Source organism: Aspergillus stella-maris (assembly GCF_047715825.1).
Source record: "Aspergillus stella-maris strain CBS 113639 unplaced genomic scaffold BDV14scaffold_85, whole genome shotgun sequence".
Classification (NCBI taxonomy): Eukaryota; Fungi; Ascomycota; class Eurotiomycetes; order Eurotiales; family Aspergillaceae; genus Aspergillus; species Aspergillus stella-maris.
Window position 1 is genome coordinate 80,973 of NW_027396879.1, and position 18,266 is coordinate 99,238.

Consider the following 18,266-nt stretch of genomic DNA (forward strand, 5'->3'; position numbering starts at 1 on the left):
TATCGACTTCGTCTGGCTGCGATTCCTCTTCGGTGGGAGCTTCGGCAATGGACTTGGCTTCTTTTTCTTGCGAAACATCAGCTACTTCAGACAGGACTGACTCGGTAGGCTGAGAAGCATCGACGTCATTTTCTGTCGTAGGTTCAACTGTCTTTTCCACAATCTCTGCAGCAGGAGCCAAAGTCTTCTCCTGGGGAGCCTCAGGGATTGGCTCCACAGAAGTTTCCGAGGGCTTGATGGCAGTTTCGGCCGCGGACTCGGGAGCGGGCTTAGAAACAGGCTCAGCAGCCAACTCAGCCTGCACATCGACCTTCTCGGATGTCGCGGGCTCGGCGACAACTTCAGTGGTCTCTGGCTTGGACTCGCTCACGGCGGGCTCAGGTACTGACTCGGCAACAGATTCCACAGCAGGCTCAGTGGCAGCTTCAGGAGTCTTCTCCTCGATGATGGGCTCCGAAATAGTCTTGGTAGGCTCAACCGGGACTTCCAGTGTCGCCTGTTCAGCGATCTCTTGCACTGGTTCGGGCTTCTGTTCCTTCTCAGACTGGCTTGCTGGCTCGTTGGCAGGCTGCTCAGGCTTAGAAGGCTTCTTAGCAACGACCTTTTCCTTTGTCGATACAGCCGAGCGGGTGTTCAGAGTTGATGGAACCTTTCTGGGAGCGCGAGTGGCAGTGGTTCGAGGAGGACTTTTGACATCCGCCTTCTCGTGCGCCTTGCTAGCTGAGCTTGCAGTAGGGCGCATCATTCTTGCCAAGAAACCCTCATCGACAGGGCGGGACGCGGTGCTAGCTCTGGAACTAGGGCGGTCACTTCCCGATTTCGCTGAAGGAGGCGAGCGTGACTTGCGAGCGCTCGCGGCAGTGGGAGTTACAGCACGGTGGCGGTTGGTTGTGCTCTTTAGGCTAGAGGGCTTGCGTGATAGAGTCGACTTCGCTGCTGTTGCGGAGTTCTGACTACGAGCTGGTCTCGCTGAGGATGACCGGACATCACTAGAACGAGCTGTCGGTTTTGTGTTATCACGGGCAGTCGTTGACGCGCGAGGAGCCCTTGTGGAAGTTTGAGCGGTAGCAAGCGATGTTCGACTTGGCTTGTGAGCAGGGGCTTTCTGCGCATCAGTCTTGGTGCTGGTGGTGGTTGAGGGCCTGGAGACGCGGGTAGTTCTGGCGGTCTTCTCATTGTCAGGCTTGGTGTTTGAGGAGGTACGTGTGTGCGTCGAGGTTCTGGCGGTCGGGGACTTCGAGGCAGGCTTGGTGGTCGGAGCTGTTTTTCCGACGTGCACGTTCGACGGTCTCTTCGTGACTGTTTTCGTGGGCTTCGCAGTGGACAAATCAGCCGCGTCGGCAGACAATTTGGCTGTGGGTTCGTTTTCCTTGTTTGCAGAAGTTCCTTCTTCAGCCTTTTCCTTTCCTTTAGCCTCAGCGACTTCAGGAGTAGGCTCTTTCTTCTCGGTCTCCTTCACCTTCACCGGGCTACCGAAGCCGTTCGTCGGCTGGGCAGAAGAGCCATTGCTCTTGACGCTGCCATCAAGGTCTTCGGAGCTGAAGCTTTTGACCCGAGTCGGAGTGGGAGGGCCCTCGTTGCTGTTTGGGCTGATGCGCCGTACACCCAAAGCGGGACCGCCCGGCGATCCGTCAACAGCGACGAAGCTAGCGCGCACCTTCGAGAGGTTATCTGAACCGGCGGGGGATCGGTCTCGTGGAGGTGGCGACGATGTGCTCTGCTGATTGTTCTCGAATCTGGCGAGGAGGCTTTTCACGCCTGGGTGAGCACCCTTGTCGGCCATGACGATGCAATTGGATGTTTCGCGACGCGGAGGAAGTCAGTGACGACCAAGGCCAAAGCTGGCCGGATCTTGCTGGATGAGACGATAATAGCTAGCGACGCGATAGAATTGTGTTTTGGCGTTCGCAAGAGATGAAAAAGGGAGGCAAAGTCGCGAATTGTCGCGAAAACTAGGCCACGCTGGTCTGTTGGCGCAGGAGAAAGGCGGGGGAGGAACGGGATGTAGGCAGTGGCAGTAAACAAACAGAGCCGGCAAGAGGTTAGAGCAAGCTAATAACGAGATTGGGTATCCAGATGTAGAGTTCCAGGGACAGCAGACATGATAAACAAAGCGTCTGGAATAACCATGGATGGAACAAAGTCAATGATGATTTAGACGGAGTGAGTCGATGGCGAGGGAGAAAGGAGAGACTCGCTGACAGAGTCACACTAGTTTCAGTTTCTGCCTGAGGCCGCAATTCAGGGGGCGGATCCGCGGCTTCATCTCTGTTTCACTCCCCGACGACTGCGGACTGGGCCTCCTGCTGCTGCCCCAATAATCTCGGCACTTTGTCCAGTTATGTCACTTATGTCCCTTCAAAGCTAGTCTGTCGCCACTTTGTAATGATTATTGCTCTCGACCCTCGACCTCTTCTGTTTGGGATGTCTTGTGACCACTTGTCAACTTGCTTTTTCCCTGCGAAGAAGACTACCGCCTATAAAGGGGTCTGTGAGGTCACCCCTTTGCAGCTTGTGCCCCTTGAGGTTGGGCCTTTGCGCTTATGTGAGCGATTTTTGGTGGTCAAGCTGCCCTACACTCGGCAAGCAAACCAGATCCGATCTAATATATGATCAAACAAGTCGTCAAACCAAACGATAGAGTTCAACTGTTGCTTCCAAAGGGCAAATGAGTCTATTCCGGCATCTTCAAATGCTTTAACAAGCTGGCTGTGAAAGTAGCATTGGTCCGAGGGTGTCTTGACTTCGACGGCACCTACCGTGATTAGCCACATTGTCATTTCAGGGCTGACTGCGGCTCGATCTATCACGTTTAATGACTCGCGTAACCGCTGCATATGTATGTCAGTAACCACAGGGCTGACGCCTGATTTTCGTCGGAACTCTGCAAGGTACAGTAAAGCCGCAGATCGGACAGCGGGGGATAACGGCGATAAATCACCATTGTATGATGTCGATAGTACTCGGTACGTAAGCGGATGGATTACCTCGTCTAGTGCCACTGGGTTGCACCAGAAAGACTCGTTTGGTGTAATTTGCTGGCGCAATTGCGCATTGACACTCCGTAGTGTTTGGACAACCGAAGTAAGAGATGCAGGAAGGTTGACATTCGTCATGCAAGGAGGCAAGGGTTCGATATGTGAGCAGAAACGTTGAAAACTTTCAGTACCAATCGACCCAAATCCAAATGTTGGTGTAACATCAAAGGCATAGCATCCAATCAACTCAACCCTGTGTAAGTCAGCGAGACAAATTGGGATTGCCTATGGTCAGAGCGGCATCGAACCATTGAACTAGATTCATTACACTCCCTTCCAGTTCGTCCGGTGAGATTCCTGACTCCTTGATGAGCTGCGATATGGCCGTTATATGCAACCCCCACGTCAACCGGTCCCCCATCAAGTGGGAGTAACATGCTAATGCAGTAACTGCGCTCAGAGTTCCGTGCAAGGCTTGTCTGTCGTGTATCAAGGGGATGCGCAAGCAATTTAGAACTCCGGCAAGAGCTTTGGTATGACTCGTGAGGATGAATTGTTGCAGATTGCTCTCTGGCTGATCATAAGCGACGTGCGTAGCGTACGATGCAAGCATCTGAGCGAAGGCAGCGGGGTTTCTCCTGCATATCGGGTACCAGCGGTCTCGGTAGATGCTGGATTGGTTCGGAGTAGCATTCGAAAACACTGGGAATAGCATTTAGTAAGGGCTTGAGCCAGAAGGCAGAGGTTGCCCACTATGTTGGAGAAGCCATCGTGACTCTGCGTCCAGAGTGAGATGATCGATAATAAAAGAAGGGAGAAGAGCTTGCGTCGCGAGAGAAGATGACAAGTTACGGCAGAGACTAAGATATGGCATTCCAGAAGCACATTCCTGCGAGGTCTGCTGGCTCCGAGGCACCCTGCGGCGAGCGTACCCAATCTCACGCATGACCCGCTCTCGCATTTGCGATCGTTGCGCGCTGGTCGGTTTTTGGCGTGAGGGCGACGTCGTGATAAACACCCAATCAGTGCTTTGAAATGGAGACGCCATGGCGAGAGTGATGTTGAAGACGACCGTGGGCAAGAGGGCAAGAGGACAAGAGGATAAAAGGGAGGAACGGGTGGTCGGGCTTGGAGAGATACTGCCGTTACATCATTTACCATAGTCTACCACTATTGTTTTGCACAATGTTAGGTATTCTGTACTTTTGGAGTCCAAAGCATTGACTTGGCTTTAGCACTCTGATCGTGCTTAGTGGTTGTGAAGCATGTTATTTATTCTCGACCATGATCCCAAGATATATATTTCCATCTACCCCACCGCCATCTTTACCACTTCTACTTCCCTTTACGCCGCTACAACACAGCCCCTCAACCACATCGCGCTATTCACTTTCCAAACTATCTTCCTCATCTATCATCCGCAAAACGAACATCTTGGTTTCTCGGTGCAGACGGCATACACCAAGGCGATGGCGAATGCAAGGCCAGACAATCCCACCGAGGTCCACAGAGCAGACCGGTACCCATATAACAGAGTTCCTTCGGCGTCCACGACCTGCGCTTCTACAGTTCCAGCAATACCTAAACCTATTGCGATTGAATAGTTTACGACAGTATTGACAAGCGAGGCCGATGCGCCCTGGTGTTTGACCGGCACCGCATCGCTGAGGATCGTCGCCGACGCTGGAAACGAAATATCCATTCTATCACCAAGCCAGAGAGTTAGTATAAAAGACATCAGTTTGATCCAGAGCTGATTTACCCCCAGGCTGTTATGACAAATGACCAAAAGGTATTCAGCCAGTACGACTGCTCGACTGGCGCTATAGCCATCAAAACACACCCGACCAGAAATGATCCGCACGCAATCACCATCAACCAAGCACTCGAGATAGCGGACATAAGGTACGGGGTAGCCAAGGCGGCTACAACACCAGAGATCGCTCCGGAGGTGAACTGCACGGCTGACTGCAACGGCGACACGCCGCGGAGCTGCTGGATGAACTGAAAGAGATAATAGAACCAGACACCAAAGCTGCTCCAACCCAGACCAGTCGTGAGCAAGACCACGGCAACATGTCTATTTAAAATCGAAACGTCCAGGATAGGATCCTTTGCTCGCTTCTCTTGAAGAACAAACAGACCGAGGATGACGAACCCCACAAGTAAGAGACTATACACATAAGGTGTGGACCACCCGTCAATCCGTGCCTGATTCCAAGCGATATTGAGCAGAAGAAGCCCAGTGACCCCAAGAAAAGAACCGATATAATCAAAAGACCAATCGACAGGTCGCCTGCGAGGACGCGAGTCCGGCGGAACCACCCAAAGCGCCGCGGCGGCTAGAATGAAGCAACCGATGCTATACAACCACATCACCCACGGCCACCACACATACTCTGAAAGTGCCGCGCCCACCAGCCCAGCAGACCAACACCCAAGAGGAGCCGCCAGAGCAAATGCCGAGAAGACCATACTCTTCTTTCTGCTGGGAGGATAGGTTCGTCCAGCAATGGCCAGCGCGTTGGGAAGCAGGAATGCAGGTCCTACACCCTGAAGTGCGCGAGCAGTGTCGAAGAAGATGGGCGACTGCGTGAAGGCGCTGCAGCCACAGATGATGGACCATATACCGAACCATACCCATCCGAGGACTAGAATGCGTTTTGAGCCATACAAATCGCCCAACTTTCCTGCGACGAGAATGAAAGTGCCCACCGTTAAGCTATATCCACCAACGTGCCAAGTCATCTGTGTCGCCTCGTCGGGGCCCTGATTGAATGTTCGACCGACGATGTGCAAAGGTATAAGGATGTATCCAAAGGCGCCTTGGACGAATAGCTGTGTGGAACACAGAACTGATATGAAGATCCATTCTCGGAGGCCCTTGGGCGGAGTTTGAGAGGTGTCAGAACTCTCAATCCGCTCTCCATACTCCCCCGAGGCCATATTCAAGTCGATATGAATGTTCCTCGGTCAGGTTTTCTGTTAGTCGTTCGAAGATCGTTGGCGCGAGTCAGTGAGTGAGTGTTTGGGCTCATGATTTTGACTGATAGTTGGATGCATCTTTATATCGCATCGGCCTGCAACCCCCGGAGCCTACGGCGTAACATTCTATGATAGTCTGTGACGCTCTACTGGACCAGCATGGACAGGACAATACTTCAGCCCCATGGATATAGACCTGGCGCATTGGAAAGTGGAACACCAAGCTCCATATTGGGTTTAGCTGAGGATTGGGGTGCTTTTCCGCTAAACCCAAAATGGTGCCTGGTGTTCCACTTTTTGGTCGGGGGATCTCCGCATCTGACGCTGGGTATTCTACATTCTGCATCGAGATGGTTGATTCTTGCTGAAGCAGCTGGGAAGCGTGAACATCTGCATTTGAGCAAAACTTGTTACTGGCGCGCTCTGCCTGCCTTATGGAGGGAACTTTAATCTGGTGACGTATTTTCACCTGACTCTCTTAGCTTCTCACTCTTCCAAAACACCAAAATGAGCAGCAACTTGCAAGACATGTCGCGTCAAGAAGCTCAAGGTCGCCCATTCGCTTCCCATGCGTAGGGGAGCATAAATAATCTCTTCCTGCCACAGTGCGATTCATTACATAAGGAATTGTGCTCGCGCCGATTGTCCTTGTATCGTGGTGGATGCAAGAACAAGGTGTGGCTATGGCATTGGTAGGCGTGAACTGCTCCAAGGACGCTCTGAGTTGCTATAGAGCCATCCGCTTACCACCTCCAGGTTGAAAATCTTCTTGATTAGGTACAGTGGAGGGATATCAGGAGATACGTGGAAAGCGCAATTCAGATACCCAGGTGCTACGAGACACTGCCATCTCGCGAGTGGCGAACGATGAACTGGACCTGCGTTCAAGATCTCCTTCCCTCCGGTTTCGCGATCATGTACAGCCAGCACGCCGTCCATGAAGTATGCAGTTCCCCAGCTTTTAAGTCGGAACGAAAGTTGTCGGAACGAATGGGCGGTGATCTATTATGGCAAGCCTTTTGCTGCCCTGGCGATCTGTTTGAGCTTTCTGATCCAGAGCGCGAAGCACTGGAATACAGTCAAATCCCACCTTCGGCTTTTCAACACCTTGGATAAAGCATCACAGCAGATTGCGGTCTTGCAGCCCCAGATAGTCGCTTCAACACAGAAACCAGCGGCGAGAGTTGAAATGAATCGTGTCGTACCACAGCCATGGCCTTCCTGGCCATGGAACCCGGTGGATATGGACCCCTGGCGACTTCAAACTTGCCGGATCTCGGTTTCCATGCTGATGGTATCGATTGGACCGGGAAGCAATCCTCTCGATGCCATTTGCTGATCCAGTGCCTCCACGGAACGAGGATCGCGAAATCTTCTAGCGTGGGATACTGATCAATTTTACTCCAACCGCAACGACGGGAACGTATCGGATAACCCCCTGGCTTTCCAAGAGTGAACCCCTCCGGAAATAACCAGAAAAAACCAATCCTCGTCTTTGGGGGAACTTCGGAACAAGTACCCCAGAGGCCCATGCGCTCTGGGGTAAAGACGGAGAATCTCGCGATTGGCTGCGTGGAAACTTTTCCGATTTAGTCTGCTCCTCGATTGGGGCCTAGACCAGACTAGACCAGCATGGGAATCCTTCCAAAAGCAATTCGGGATAACATGATTCTATCAATGTTATTGTGCTCCGGCTAGCCTGTCAGCTCCTGGTTGCATGATATAAGCCGATATTAATCCCTCGCCCAGGTGGCAGCTTCTTCGCGGGGTCTGACCACCACGTACCTGTCAAATCAATTTTGCTCACGATCTTTGTCCAGAGCTCTGATTAGACCATAAACAGCTTCAAAATGAAGGGAGGAAGTTTTTTCAATGACTCAGGCTTTCTGGTTGACCAGATGTGCAAGTCGCTTGCACGGCAAAATCCTGATCTTAGATACGATGCGACGAACCGAGGTGAGTTATAGGCGGGACAGAACATTTGAGGACCTCATCTAACCTGAAATTCCTTGATGCAGTTGTCTTTCGTCCGATCAGTCAAGAAGCGCCCAAGGTCAGCGTCGTCAGCGGTGGTGGCTCAGGGCACGAGCCTGCGCACGCTGGCTATGTCGGCGAAGGAATGCTCGACGCAGCCGTCTGCGGAAAGATATTTGCTTCGCCCAACTTTGACCAAATCATGTCGGCCTTTGACAGGATTGCGACGCCGCAAGGAATCCTTGTCATTGTGAAGAACTACACTGGCGATCGGCTCAACTTTGGTCTCGCAGCCGAGACCTACCAAGCGCAGACCGGAACGCCAGTGAAGCTCGTCACCATGGCAGACGATGTATCCGTTCCTCGATCCCGGGGAAAGATGGTTGGTAGAAGAGGCATTGCCGGTGTTGTGCTGGTCCATAAAGTCAGCGGCGCTGCAGCGGCTCGTGGATTGGCACTACCCGAGATAGCTGAACTGGCTCAACATGTTGCCGACAATACCGCCACAGTCGGATGCTCACTAGACTTTTGCAGTGTCCCTGGCGCCACTGTTGACCAAGCTGTACCTCCGGATACCATTGAGCTGGGAATGGGTATTCACAATGAGCCCGGGGCTCAGCGCATCTCCCCACAGCCGGATATCAAGGATCTCGTGGGCCAAATGCTGAAGCTATTGCTCGACGAGACCAATCCTGAGCACGGCTTCTTGACCTTTGGTCAGGTCCCACGAGAGCAGGCAAAAATCGTGCTTCTCGTCAACAACCTCGGTGGCATTTCCGTGCTTGAGCTTCAGGCAATAGCAAACATTGTCGTGGAGTCCCTGAAGACTGAGTATGGAATTGCTCCATGCCGGATGTACGTCAACACGTACTTGACAGCCTTGGATGCGCCCGGCTTTAGTATCACCCTTTCCAATCTGTCATCCAGCGCGTCAATCTCTGATGGAGATTTGCTCTCGCTGCTTGACGAGCCAGTGAAGATAAGCAGCTGGTCACCAAGCCAAGTGCCAGCAGAAGCGTTGGAGGAGGTGGAAGCAGCTGAGATCCAATCAAAAAAGCCTCAGTCACCAGGAAACGGCGAAACCATGGCCTGTACGTTCCGTGACCCATTGATCCTACGTCTCTTGCTAATGTTTACCAATAATCAGATGACGAAGCGACGCTTAAAGCAATTGTAGAAGCCATCCTCGCCGAAGTCAAGCTCCAAGAGTCTCTAATGACCGAATACGACATGCTCATGGGAGATGGCGACTGCGGAACTACTCTGCTTGCCGGAGCGCAGGCCGCATACGCAGTCACGCAGCAAAGCACAGTCCAAGGTCCCCCAGCGGATCTATCTAGTGAGATGATTAAGATAGCTACATCAGTCCGTTCAGGCATGGGCGGAACATCAGGCGCGCTCTACGGCATCTTCCTGAGTTCGTTCGTCTCAGCAATGAAAGAGAACCACCGCCAGCTGAAGAACACTGATATCCAGCTCTTTGCCAAGAGCGCAAGTCAAGCACTGGAATCACTCAAAACGTACACCAGTGCTCGCGAGAATGGCCGTACGCTCATGGACGCACTCATCCCATACGTCAATGACCTTTCGACAGCTGTATTCACCGACAATGCAAATACAGTTGATGCATTGCAACGGGCCCTCGAGGCTGCGAAGAAAGGCGCCGAGGCGACGAAGTGGATGCAGTCTTCTTTCGGACGATCTACTTATGTTGGTGCTGGGAGTGAGAGTGAGAACCCAACTTGGGGGATCCCGGATCCGGGGGCTTGGGGAATTGTTGCTGTTGTCCAGGGCATCTATAATGCTTTGAGTGCCTAGAGTTGACGCTCTTGCTAGATCCTTTATGATAGTAGTGTCTGTATAGTGCGATGTGTTTTTATCGTTTCTAAACCAAGCTGTGTAGCAACCATATGTCTGACATACAGAGCATCTGGTAGATCAAAGACTTGTTCATGATTGACCTTCCTGGTAATACCGGAAATGTAGAACGAAACATCAAGCAATACGCCCCAGAAATAAGCTACGGACACACGGAGTAGACGAGAATCGCAGGTATGCGCCGGTCCATCGGCAACCCCACGGATAAATATTAGTCCCGGCGGCATACAAAACAATTCGCTCCGATTGCGGCCGTTTTTCTCGACCAGCAGGATACTCTCCATATTCACAATGGCTGCCGCTCGGACTCTTCGCATAGGTCAATTGCTCTCTCTGTGCTATTACATGTTGTATCCGGCACTCGCTCACTGATCGCTTTGCAGGTCTCATTCCCGGTGACGGTATCGGACGGGAGGTCATCCCGGTAAGTTGCGCGGAGAAGAGCTGAGCAGTGAGGACTGGACTAACGAATCTCTTTCTAGGCCGGTAAACGCATCCTTGAATCGCTTCCCTCTTCGCTGAACCTCAAGTTTAGCTTTGTTGACTTGGACGCTGGGTTTGACTGCTTCAAGAAGACTGGTACCGCTCTGCCCGACAAAACCGTTGAGACTCTGAAGAAGGAATGTGACGGTGCTCTGTTCGGTGCTGTCAGGTAGGTCATGGACAACTTTCCAAATAACAGGCGGATCCTAATACAAGTGGGTTGCTAGCTCCCCCTCCGGCAAGGTCGCCGGGTACTCCTCCCCCATCGTCGCTCTCCGCAAGAAGCTCGACCTCTTTGCCAATGTCCGCCCCGTCAAGACCACCGTCGGCTCCAGCGCCGGAAACCCCATTGACCTCGTCATCGTCCGCGAGAACACCGAGGACCTCTACGTAAAGGAGGAATCCACCGAGCAGACCCCCAACGGCAAGGTCGCCCGCGCCATCAAGCAGATCTCCGAGCGCGCCTCGTCCCGCATCGCGACCATCGCCGGCGAAATCGCCCAGCGCCGCCAGAAGATCCGCGACACGAACCCTGCCACCGCTACCCGGTCCGAACCCATGGTTACAATCACGCACAAGTCGAACGTCCTTTCCCAGACGGACGGTCTCTTCCGCGAGACCGCCCGCGCCATTCTCACTGCCAACCGGTTCAGCAGCGTCAAGGTCGAAGAGCAGATTGTTGACTCGATGGTTTACAAGCTCTTCCGCCAGCCCGAGTACTACGATGTGATTGTCGCACCGAACCTCTACGGCGACATTCTCTCTGATGGCGCTGCCGCGCTCGTCGGTTCTCTCGGTCTCGTTCCCAGCGCTAACGTCGGCGACAACTTTGCTATCGGCGAGCCCTGCCACGGCTCGGCGCCTGACATTGAGGGCCAGAACATTGCTAACCCCATTGCTACTCTGCGCAGCACGGCTGTCATGCTTGAGTTCTTGGGCGAGGAGGCTGCCGCTGCTAAGATCTATGCTGCTGTTGATGCCAACCTTGATGAAGGCAAGTACCTGTCTCCTGACATGGGCGGCAAGGCTACCACCACTGAGGTTTTGGAGGATGTTCTGAAGCGTTTGTAAATATAGTGGTTAGAGAGTAGATTCTGAGATATACTAAAAGTTGAGCAATGTCTAAAGGAAATATAAAATCCGATAACTCCGTGGGTCGCACCTTCTCTACTTCAATCTTGACGCTCTTTCCTTCTGGTGATCTTTTCGGTGTCTGCGCGGAAAGAGCGATGGTCCATCGTACCTTCCCTACATTTCAGCTTCCCTAGTGTTTGAAGGCGCGATGGACATCGAAGTATTAGAAGGAGCACCACCTGGAGGTGTCGATGGATCGTCGTCGTAGGACTCACTCTATGTCATTAAAAATCGTTCTATGGTAAATAGCAGCTCTCTAGGTACTCTATCACACACGCTAAGAAGCAAAACAACTCGAGCCCTCTCACTCGTTATCCAAGCCATCACCTCTGCTGATGCACATACCCCATCTCCCGACTCTCAAACCCACCATGGTGCTCAACCGGGCGATATCCAGATCCACCGTTATACTCCGTCGCACCCTGCGCGTAAACCCCCGACTCCTGCGAACTAGCATCATCCTTATTCTCAAGCACCGCAGCCTTAGGCGTAACAACCCCAAGCACAGTATACATAAACACAACCACAAACTCCTCGATGGTCGCCATGCCCAGCCTAACACCAACATCCCCATAGATCATCGAGAAGCGCCTATCACTGCCAAACGAGCTCATAAGGCTATACACGACGCGCGCGCCCATGAACGGCAACGCAGCAAAGACAGCAAAGTAGATCCTCTTCTGCACAGTATCCATCTTCTTCACGTCGCGCGTTGTGATGCTCCATAGAGCAACGAGGGAGGCGTACATCACCGCGAAGAGAACGCATGCGCCCCGGGTCTCGTTCTTGCCGGTACTTTGTTTTGACGGGTCAGAGGAGGCGCTGTTTGTGCCGCCGGCTATTGCAAGGCCCAGGGCAATTAGGGCGGGGATGTGTAGGAGTTGGATTGTTATGCTGCGGCGGGAGGTTGCTGTTGCGCGGCTGGTGAAGATTCGGATGCTGGAGGTACTAATCAGTAGCTGCCTCTATGGAGGGTATCTGGAGAGGAAGGTGAGTACTCACATCAACCCAAGCGGTCCTTTGACCGATTTGACCGTCTCAACAGCACGGCCATTACGCATGTTCGGTACGCGAGTCGTTGTCTCATCGCAGCTGCAGTTCGTTAATATAACCTCCCAACCAACATCCACCAAGCAAAGACAGAAAACATACATCCTCTTCAAGAACGCCAAACTGGCCAACAACAATGGCGAAAGACCAACACTCGTCAATATAATCGCCCACTCCAACAACTTGGTATTATCCGGATTCGCATTGCTGATAAGTTGCAAGATAGCACCTATGATGCGCACAACGGAGAAAATCGACAGAAAGATCCAGCCGAGTTGTTTGGCTGCACCATGGCGGAAGAGCACGAAGAATGTCACGAGCGCAGTCGGGACATACACGATCAGCTCGGCGATCGAGACGCCTTGGGATGTAACGGTAGGCATGCTAGATTTTAAAATCTGCGTCAAATGCAGGGACCCGAGATGAGGTGAGAATCTTGGAGTAAGACAAGAAATGATAGCTATGGAAAAGAAATCCAACCACCAACCGACCACAAGAAGATACTTATACTCAAGTTCTCGACAATTCGACTACAAAAAACCAAACTCAAGCAAAAGCTAAGCATTCCCCATATCCAAAGCGCTACGAAACGGTTACCGCATTGGGAATCCGCGTAGTAATTCAGCCCCAATCTCTGAGTCCAAGTGGAGCAGCACAGCCTTCAATCTTTAGCCCTGAGAGCTTAGCGTTGCTTAGCATCCATGGATCTTGCGTCAGTCGGTCCTGGCCCCCAATGGTGTTTCGCTTTGACAGCTGTGACTAGACTACTACTTGTAAGGCTTAGTGGTTACGGGGTGTCGGTGTCAGTTCAGTTTGACAGTTGACGTTGGCTGTGGCTGGCTGGAGTGTGCCTCGGGAATGCCCTGCGTTGCGGTTGCGGCGCCGGAACCGTTCAACGGCCCAACTTGTACCCACTGGCATATGGAAGTGTGTTTCCGTGGTCCCATATTGATTGTTCTGGGGTTTTTGACGCGATCAACAAGCTGTGATACAGACATGGCTAGCTTAACCGATTGTGCGGTCTTCGAAGTACGTACTACTTATCCAGTGTCCAAGCTCGTTGCCAGGAGTTAGGACTTAGGAGTTAGGCTGACAGGCTTCTGCTGACTGGCCCATGCTCGGAGGTTTTTGTTTTACTTCGGAGCGAATATCAAGATCCATATCGGCATTATTTTCCGTGCGTTCTGATATCGAAGTCTCTAGCGGTGTGCGGTGCTGTTCAACAGACAGGCTCGGATGACAACCTACTTTCCAAACAGCACACCCCAAACACTATCCCCCTCAAACACCCCCCTCTCCCTCTTCCAAGCACAAAGAATCATATCCCGCCCAACCTCAACAACACCTTTCACCTGCTCCTCATCACCCCAACCCGGAACTGTACTCCCCCAAAACACCAAATGCACACCGACGTGAATCAGGATTCTAAAGGCCATTTCTTCGTCGATCCCGTCACCATTTCCGCTGCCACTTGCCTCGCTGTACCCCTTCAAGAAGCCATGGATCAGCCAGACTCCGGCATCAATCCCCTTGAAGAGTTTCAGCATGTATAGCTCTGCTATCATTTGCGCGAGGTCGAGTGCTAATGGGCCGACCTGCGCCATTTCCCAGTCTGTTATTAAGAGGGGTGTTACGGGGTTTGGATGGGAGAGGGAGGATTTGGGGAGGAGGACACTGGGGACAGATTAGCAGAGTCCAATCATTCGGATGAGAGGGATGGGAGAGAGACGAGTGAGGAAATGAGGTGAGTATAGGTACGTACTTCCCACTCCAAAAGTCACCATGCATTGCCCCGATTCCAAGTCCATCTGGTTCCGCCTCCGTCTCGCTCTTCGCGAAATCCCGAACCTGCTGGAATATCTCTCGACTCCTCTCTAATATCTCAGGAAACACCTCAATCTTACTGAGTAACCCATTATAATTAACAGCGAACTTCAAATCACGCATAAACGCCGACTCCCCGAATTCACCCTTTATCAATCCCTGCTGCGGATGATTAATCCAGATATGGAAAGATTTTAACCAAGTCCCGAGCGTTTCACCCAGCGAACTTGCCCAGTCACGGGATATGGATTCCGCGACGCCGCGAAGTAGCATGAATGATTTCAAGTCGAGACTGTCGGGGAGGTCTTCCATTATTTGTGTGTGGCTTGAGCGGTTGAAGTGGTATATTTTGGGTGTTTTGGCTGTTATTTGGTATCTTTCTCCCTTTTCCCCTGTCTGAGATGAGGGAGAATGGGTTGTTGTTACGCTGTGCATACCCTCCATAGCCCTCAACGCGGATTCTTCAACGAGCTATATCCATCCATTAACATCTACCTCAAACACAACCCATTATGGGTAAGGAAGGAAGGAGGGAAAGAAGGGAAGGAACATACACATCGCTCCGCTGTCAATCGAAACCCCTCATCCGAAGCAAGATACTCCTCCGCATGCTTAATGATCACAGTACTCGTTCCATCAAGTAACGGCTTTGAAAGTAAGCCTCGGTAAACGAAGTTCGCTGTCCCGCCGCTTAATCGGGTGAGGTTTGAGCAGGCGTATGGTGTATCTGAGAGGTCTTTTTCGATGGAGGACTGGATTTCAGATGCTGCCATTGTCGTCATCAAGAGAGATGTTGGATTTGATGCTGGTATACTGAGGTACTGAGTGTAGTCTGGACTTTATACTTTCGCGGGGTCTGCGTTGGGTTTAGCGTTGATTGAGCTGAAGAGAGGGAGGGAGATGTGGTGACGTCAGGTATACAGACCAGACCACGTCTTGTACAACATCAGCGCAGCAAAAGCAAAACACTGAATCATAAAGATACGACATGATTTCTAGGCATACAACAGTGTCCAACTAACTCAGTATTCCCTCTGTGGCTCACTCCTCTTCACAGCCAGACCCATATACATACAGTATACCAAAGCCAAGACATCCGCGCCTCCAACGCAGTACATAAGACACCGAATACGAGGTCCGCCGTCCGCCAGCTCTTGGCAGAAAATGATTCAGGACAAGCCGGTAGGAGCGACGATGGCGGGCGGGCAGTCAAGTGGTAGTCGCACCTTCCTCCCTCCTTTGGTGACTACGTTTGCTCAAAGTCGTGAAACTACCTAAAGGAGCGACCGCGGGGCTAACAACAGTACCGAAACGAAAGGCGCAACGTTCTTCCATCGATGAAGGTGGCAGGTGCGATGGGCGCTGTTGTTTACGTCGCTCCTTCCCCGCGATCTGACTCGTTACTTAGGGAAGGCGCGGCCCTGGTTAATGGGTTCCGAAAGATAAGGCGCGACGCCGTTCCATCAACTAAATTGGCAGGTGCGATTGGGGTCACGTTCTTTAACGATCTCAGCATTTCAGGTAGGTAGGTTCTGACTGGGCTGGTAGGTACCTAGGTGGTGCCCTTGCTCTGCCTCCGCTTTTATGACCGGGAATAACAAGGTTTAATTTAAGTATAAGAACATTGTCACGTTAAGTACATGAAGTCAATAATAGTACAGATACCGCGGGTTTCCAGCCAATGGATAACAGATCTTCCACTGCGCAGATGACAGACGGTTTAGTAAATGCCCTGTCTCATCCAGAGGGGTGATCCAAACCAAGTTCAATACAGAACAGATGACAACAAACCCTCGCGACGCCGGTTCCTGATCGCTATCAGACCCGATGCAAATGCGGCTGAGAGGAGAATAGATGGACCATTGCGCCGACTTTCCCATCCAGAAGGTTCGTTCAATCCAAATGCAATTCCATACAACAAAAGAAGGGAAAATGGGCAGCCTCATAACGCCCGTCCTCAACCGCCATAACACCCCGAATGCGAATGCGAATGTAATGCGCCAGTCATTAGAACATGTGAAAGTCAAAATTGGCGTTTGGGAGGTCAATGTAACGAGGAAGACAAAACTCGTACTCCCAGTAGTGGTGAATAACAAATTCAGGGTGCTCGTAGAAGAATCGCTCGAGTAGCTTGTGCAGAGGGGGCCCGTCCGTTGTATTATGAGAAGCGGGGGCTCCGAAGGGGTTCTCATGCCATTCGCGCTGTACTTGTTAGACTTGGACATGGCTTCCTAATGAAAGTAAAAAGGTATAGAGAAACGTACGTCCATGTATTCGTTGCGGAGCTGAATGATTTTAGAACCATTAACGATGCTGCTGGTTTGATTGCTCAGGACCCAGCACCAGCCCCAGCACGCCTTCCAGTTGAATTCAGGACCGTGTTCATCGAGAATATCGAGTATCTCTGGAGTACCATGCTTGCAGACCCAGCCAAAGACAAGCATCTTCATCGCTTCATCCTCGGCTAGTTTCTCGCGCATACCGATGTCCAGTATAACCCCCAACATCTCGGTTCGACGCATCAATGTGGCGGTAAGAAGAGCTCGTAAGCCAACTTTGGCAATATCATCGACAAACCAGTGGAAGAAGCAGACCATACCCTCACAGTCACGCTCGATGGCGAAGTCCAGTGCCAAATGGCGGTTGGGCAAGAGCATCATCGGAGTTGCACCTTCTCCAATTAGCTTGAGAAATACTGGCAAGTCATTGGTCTGGATCGCCTCCTGCAGCCGGTAGCTCAGATCGACATAGTCAGTACCGGATGTGTGTGAGCCAGGGTCTGAATTGATGAGAAGGTCTCGCGGGTTCACGGTTCCATTGTTGATGAAAGCAGTGTACATGGAGCCATTGTTGCCAAAAGAGTTTGACATCCTGCGGTAGATCATGATATTAGCTTGCAAACTTGGGTGCAACACAAGACAGGTTAAAGCAACAACCGCCAGTCGATTGAACACTTACTTGTTTAACCCGAAAAGGTTAATACCTGACGTTCAACAGTTGGCAGCCTTGATGGTTTGGATGTAAGTAGCTGACGGGCTTCTCTTCTCGGTCAGTGCTACTAACACCGGATCACGCAGACCATAGACTTACATTATATGGAATCTTCCAAGCTCTATTGGTGCCGCAGTCAACGTTGGGAGCCGAGCCGGAGTAGGTTCATCAGATGATGAAGTCGATGAGGTGATGCAGTTGGGTAAGAATTGAGGTTGGTGGGGGAGAAAAGATCTGGGATGATAGTCGCAGTCAGAGAGAGAGCTTCATGGTGCTGCTTCTTCTCTAAGGGGTCCTGTGTTTGACGACTAAGCGTTGTGATTAGCTGTGATGGTGTTGTGAGCATAATTGGAGCACCATAGTGTTGTGCCTGTCCAGCTGAGCCACCACTGGTCTCTTGGTTTATGGTTAGGATTTCCAGGCTAAGCAAGTATGGAGAGGTAAGCTCGAGAAAGCATCAGTATATATCTGACTTGTCATGATGATCTGAGTTGAGGCTGCTCTTTCTTAAAGGGTTTGCGGCACGTGTTTACATAGGCAGGAGGCATCACGATTTGTCTCGGATAGTGCAAACGCAGGCAGAATTTTGCTTACTTTGGGAAATGGCTCCTAGAAATCTGAAAGTGCTAAATGGGTATTGGAAAACAAATAGCAAAGGACTGTACCTCTAATTTCTTCACTTGAGATCACGGTTGTACTTGAGCCCTGTTGTCCGGGCTGATGTGCTTTGCCCGCTTAGTAGCTTATTATTACCGAGATGAAATATGAGGAGCCGATCTACGTGCTATGAATCTAGTGAAGCAGATAGAATCTCAAACAGTAGCGAGTATTACTCGGTAGAGAGGCCGGGTGTTGCACTCGGCTTGCACATGCTTCACCAAAGGCATAGAAAACATGGTGGAGAAGCGCAGTAAACACATTAGGGTTGCAAGCACCTGCTTTGTTGCCTCTATGTGACTACATCGCCCG

General features: G+C 51.6%; 7 protein-coding genes across 7 annotated transcripts; 2 read left to right on the forward strand and 5 right to left on the reverse strand.

Moving 5' to 3' along the window:
* Window positions 1–2,573: 2,573 nt before the first annotated feature.
* BDV14DRAFT_204994 (uncharacterized protein) lies at window positions 2,574–4,026 on the reverse strand (the record flags this gene model as incomplete). The annotated part of the gene is made up of 3 exons (XM_073774632.1): window positions 2,574–3,231; window positions 3,287–3,680; window positions 3,732–4,026. The coding sequence occupies 3 exons, from the start codon at window positions 4,024–4,026 to the stop codon at window positions 2,574–2,576; spliced, it is 1,347 nt and encodes a 448-aa protein (XP_073623124.1).
* Window positions 4,027–4,391: 365 nt separating this feature from the next.
* Window positions 4,392–5,999, reverse strand: BDV14DRAFT_211857 (MFS transporter; the record flags this gene model as incomplete). The annotated part of the gene is made up of 2 exons (XM_073776187.1): window positions 4,741–5,999; window positions 4,392–4,681 (listed from the first exon to the last, which is right to left on the reverse strand). The coding sequence occupies exons 1-2, from the start codon at window positions 5,922–5,924 to the stop codon at window positions 4,393–4,395; spliced, it is 1,473 nt and encodes a 490-aa protein (XP_073623125.1). The 5' UTR covers window positions 5,925–5,999.
* Window positions 6,000–7,451: 1,452 nt separating this feature from the next.
* Window positions 7,452–9,886, forward strand: BDV14DRAFT_148997 (Dak1 domain-containing protein). Its single transcript, XM_073766519.1, has 3 exons — window positions 7,452–7,919; window positions 7,982–9,028; window positions 9,085–9,886. The coding sequence occupies exons 1-3, from the start codon at window positions 7,814–7,816 to the stop codon at window positions 9,753–9,755; spliced, it is 1,824 nt and encodes a 607-aa protein (XP_073623126.1). The 5' UTR covers window positions 7,452–7,813; the 3' UTR covers window positions 9,756–9,886.
* Window positions 9,887–10,091: 205 nt separating this feature from the next.
* Window positions 10,092–11,454, forward strand: lysB (homoisocitrate dehydrogenase lysB). The gene is made up of 4 exons (XM_073770350.1): window positions 10,092–10,134; window positions 10,199–10,239; window positions 10,298–10,467; window positions 10,526–11,454. Exons 1-4 carry the CDS (start codon window positions 10,107–10,109, stop codon window positions 11,367–11,369), a joined length of 1,083 nt encoding a protein of 360 aa, XP_073623127.1. The 5' UTR covers window positions 10,092–10,106; the 3' UTR covers window positions 11,370–11,454.
* A 301-nt stretch (window positions 11,455–11,755) lies between these two features.
* Window positions 11,756–12,865, reverse strand: BDV14DRAFT_204998 (uncharacterized protein; the record flags this gene model as incomplete). Its single annotated transcript, XM_073774633.1, has 3 exons — window positions 11,756–12,371; window positions 12,435–12,524; window positions 12,585–12,865. The coding sequence occupies 3 exons, from the start codon at window positions 12,863–12,865 to the stop codon at window positions 11,756–11,758; spliced, it is 987 nt and encodes a 328-aa protein (XP_073623128.1).
* Window positions 12,866–13,432: 567 nt separating this feature from the next.
* BDV14DRAFT_183230 (uncharacterized protein) lies at window positions 13,433–15,099 on the reverse strand. Its single transcript, XM_073770351.1, has 3 exons — window positions 14,861–15,099; window positions 14,245–14,777; window positions 13,433–14,156 (listed from the first exon to the last, which is right to left on the reverse strand). Exons 1-3 carry the CDS (start codon window positions 15,086–15,088, stop codon window positions 13,727–13,729), a joined length of 1,191 nt encoding a protein of 396 aa, XP_073623129.1. The 5' UTR covers window positions 15,089–15,099; the 3' UTR covers window positions 13,433–13,726.
* A 1,214-nt stretch (window positions 15,100–16,313) lies between these two features.
* BDV14DRAFT_205000 (uncharacterized protein) lies at window positions 16,314–17,176 on the reverse strand (the record flags this gene model as incomplete). The annotated part of the gene is made up of 2 exons (XM_073774634.1): window positions 16,314–16,508; window positions 16,571–17,176. The coding sequence occupies 2 exons, from the start codon at window positions 17,174–17,176 to the stop codon at window positions 16,314–16,316; spliced, it is 801 nt and encodes a 266-aa protein (XP_073623130.1).
* Between the last annotated feature and the right edge of the window lie 1,090 nt (window positions 17,177–18,266).

Bases quoted from the DNA above. Each gene is read 5' to 3' on its own strand.
- BDV14DRAFT_148997 (XM_073766519.1), top strand. From the start codon at position 7,814: ATGAAGGGAGGAAGTTTTTTCAATGACTCAGGCTTTCTGGTTGACCAG. The intron at 7,920-7,981 runs GTGAGTTATAGG...TCCTTGATGCAG, and splicing joins ATACGATGCGACGAACCGAG to TTGTCTTTCGTCCGATCAGT. The intron at 9,029-9,084 runs GTACGTTCCGTG...ACCAATAATCAG, and splicing joins AAACGGCGAAACCATGGCCT to ATGACGAAGCGACGCTTAAA.
- lysB (XM_073770350.1), top strand. From the start codon at position 10,107: ATGGCTGCCGCTCGGACTCTTCGCATAG. The intron at 10,240-10,297 runs GTAAGTTGCGCG...ATCTCTTTCTAG, and splicing joins TCGGACGGGAGGTCATCCCG to GCCGGTAAACGCATCCTTGA. The intron at 10,468-10,525 runs GTAGGTCATGGA...GTGGGTTGCTAG, and splicing joins GCTCTGTTCGGTGCTGTCAG to CTCCCCCTCCGGCAAGGTCG.
- BDV14DRAFT_183230 (XM_073770351.1), bottom strand. From the start codon at position 15,088: ATGACGACAATGGCAGCATCTGAAATCCAGTCCTCCATCGAAAAAGAC. The intron at 14,778-14,860 runs GTATGTTCCTTC...GGATGGATATAG, and splicing joins GATTGACAGCGGAGCGATGT to CTCGTTGAAGAATCCGCGTT. The intron at 14,157-14,244 runs GTACGTACCTAT...ATCTGTCCCCAG, and splicing joins GGTGACTTTTGGAGTGGGAA to TGTCCTCCTCCCCAAATCCT.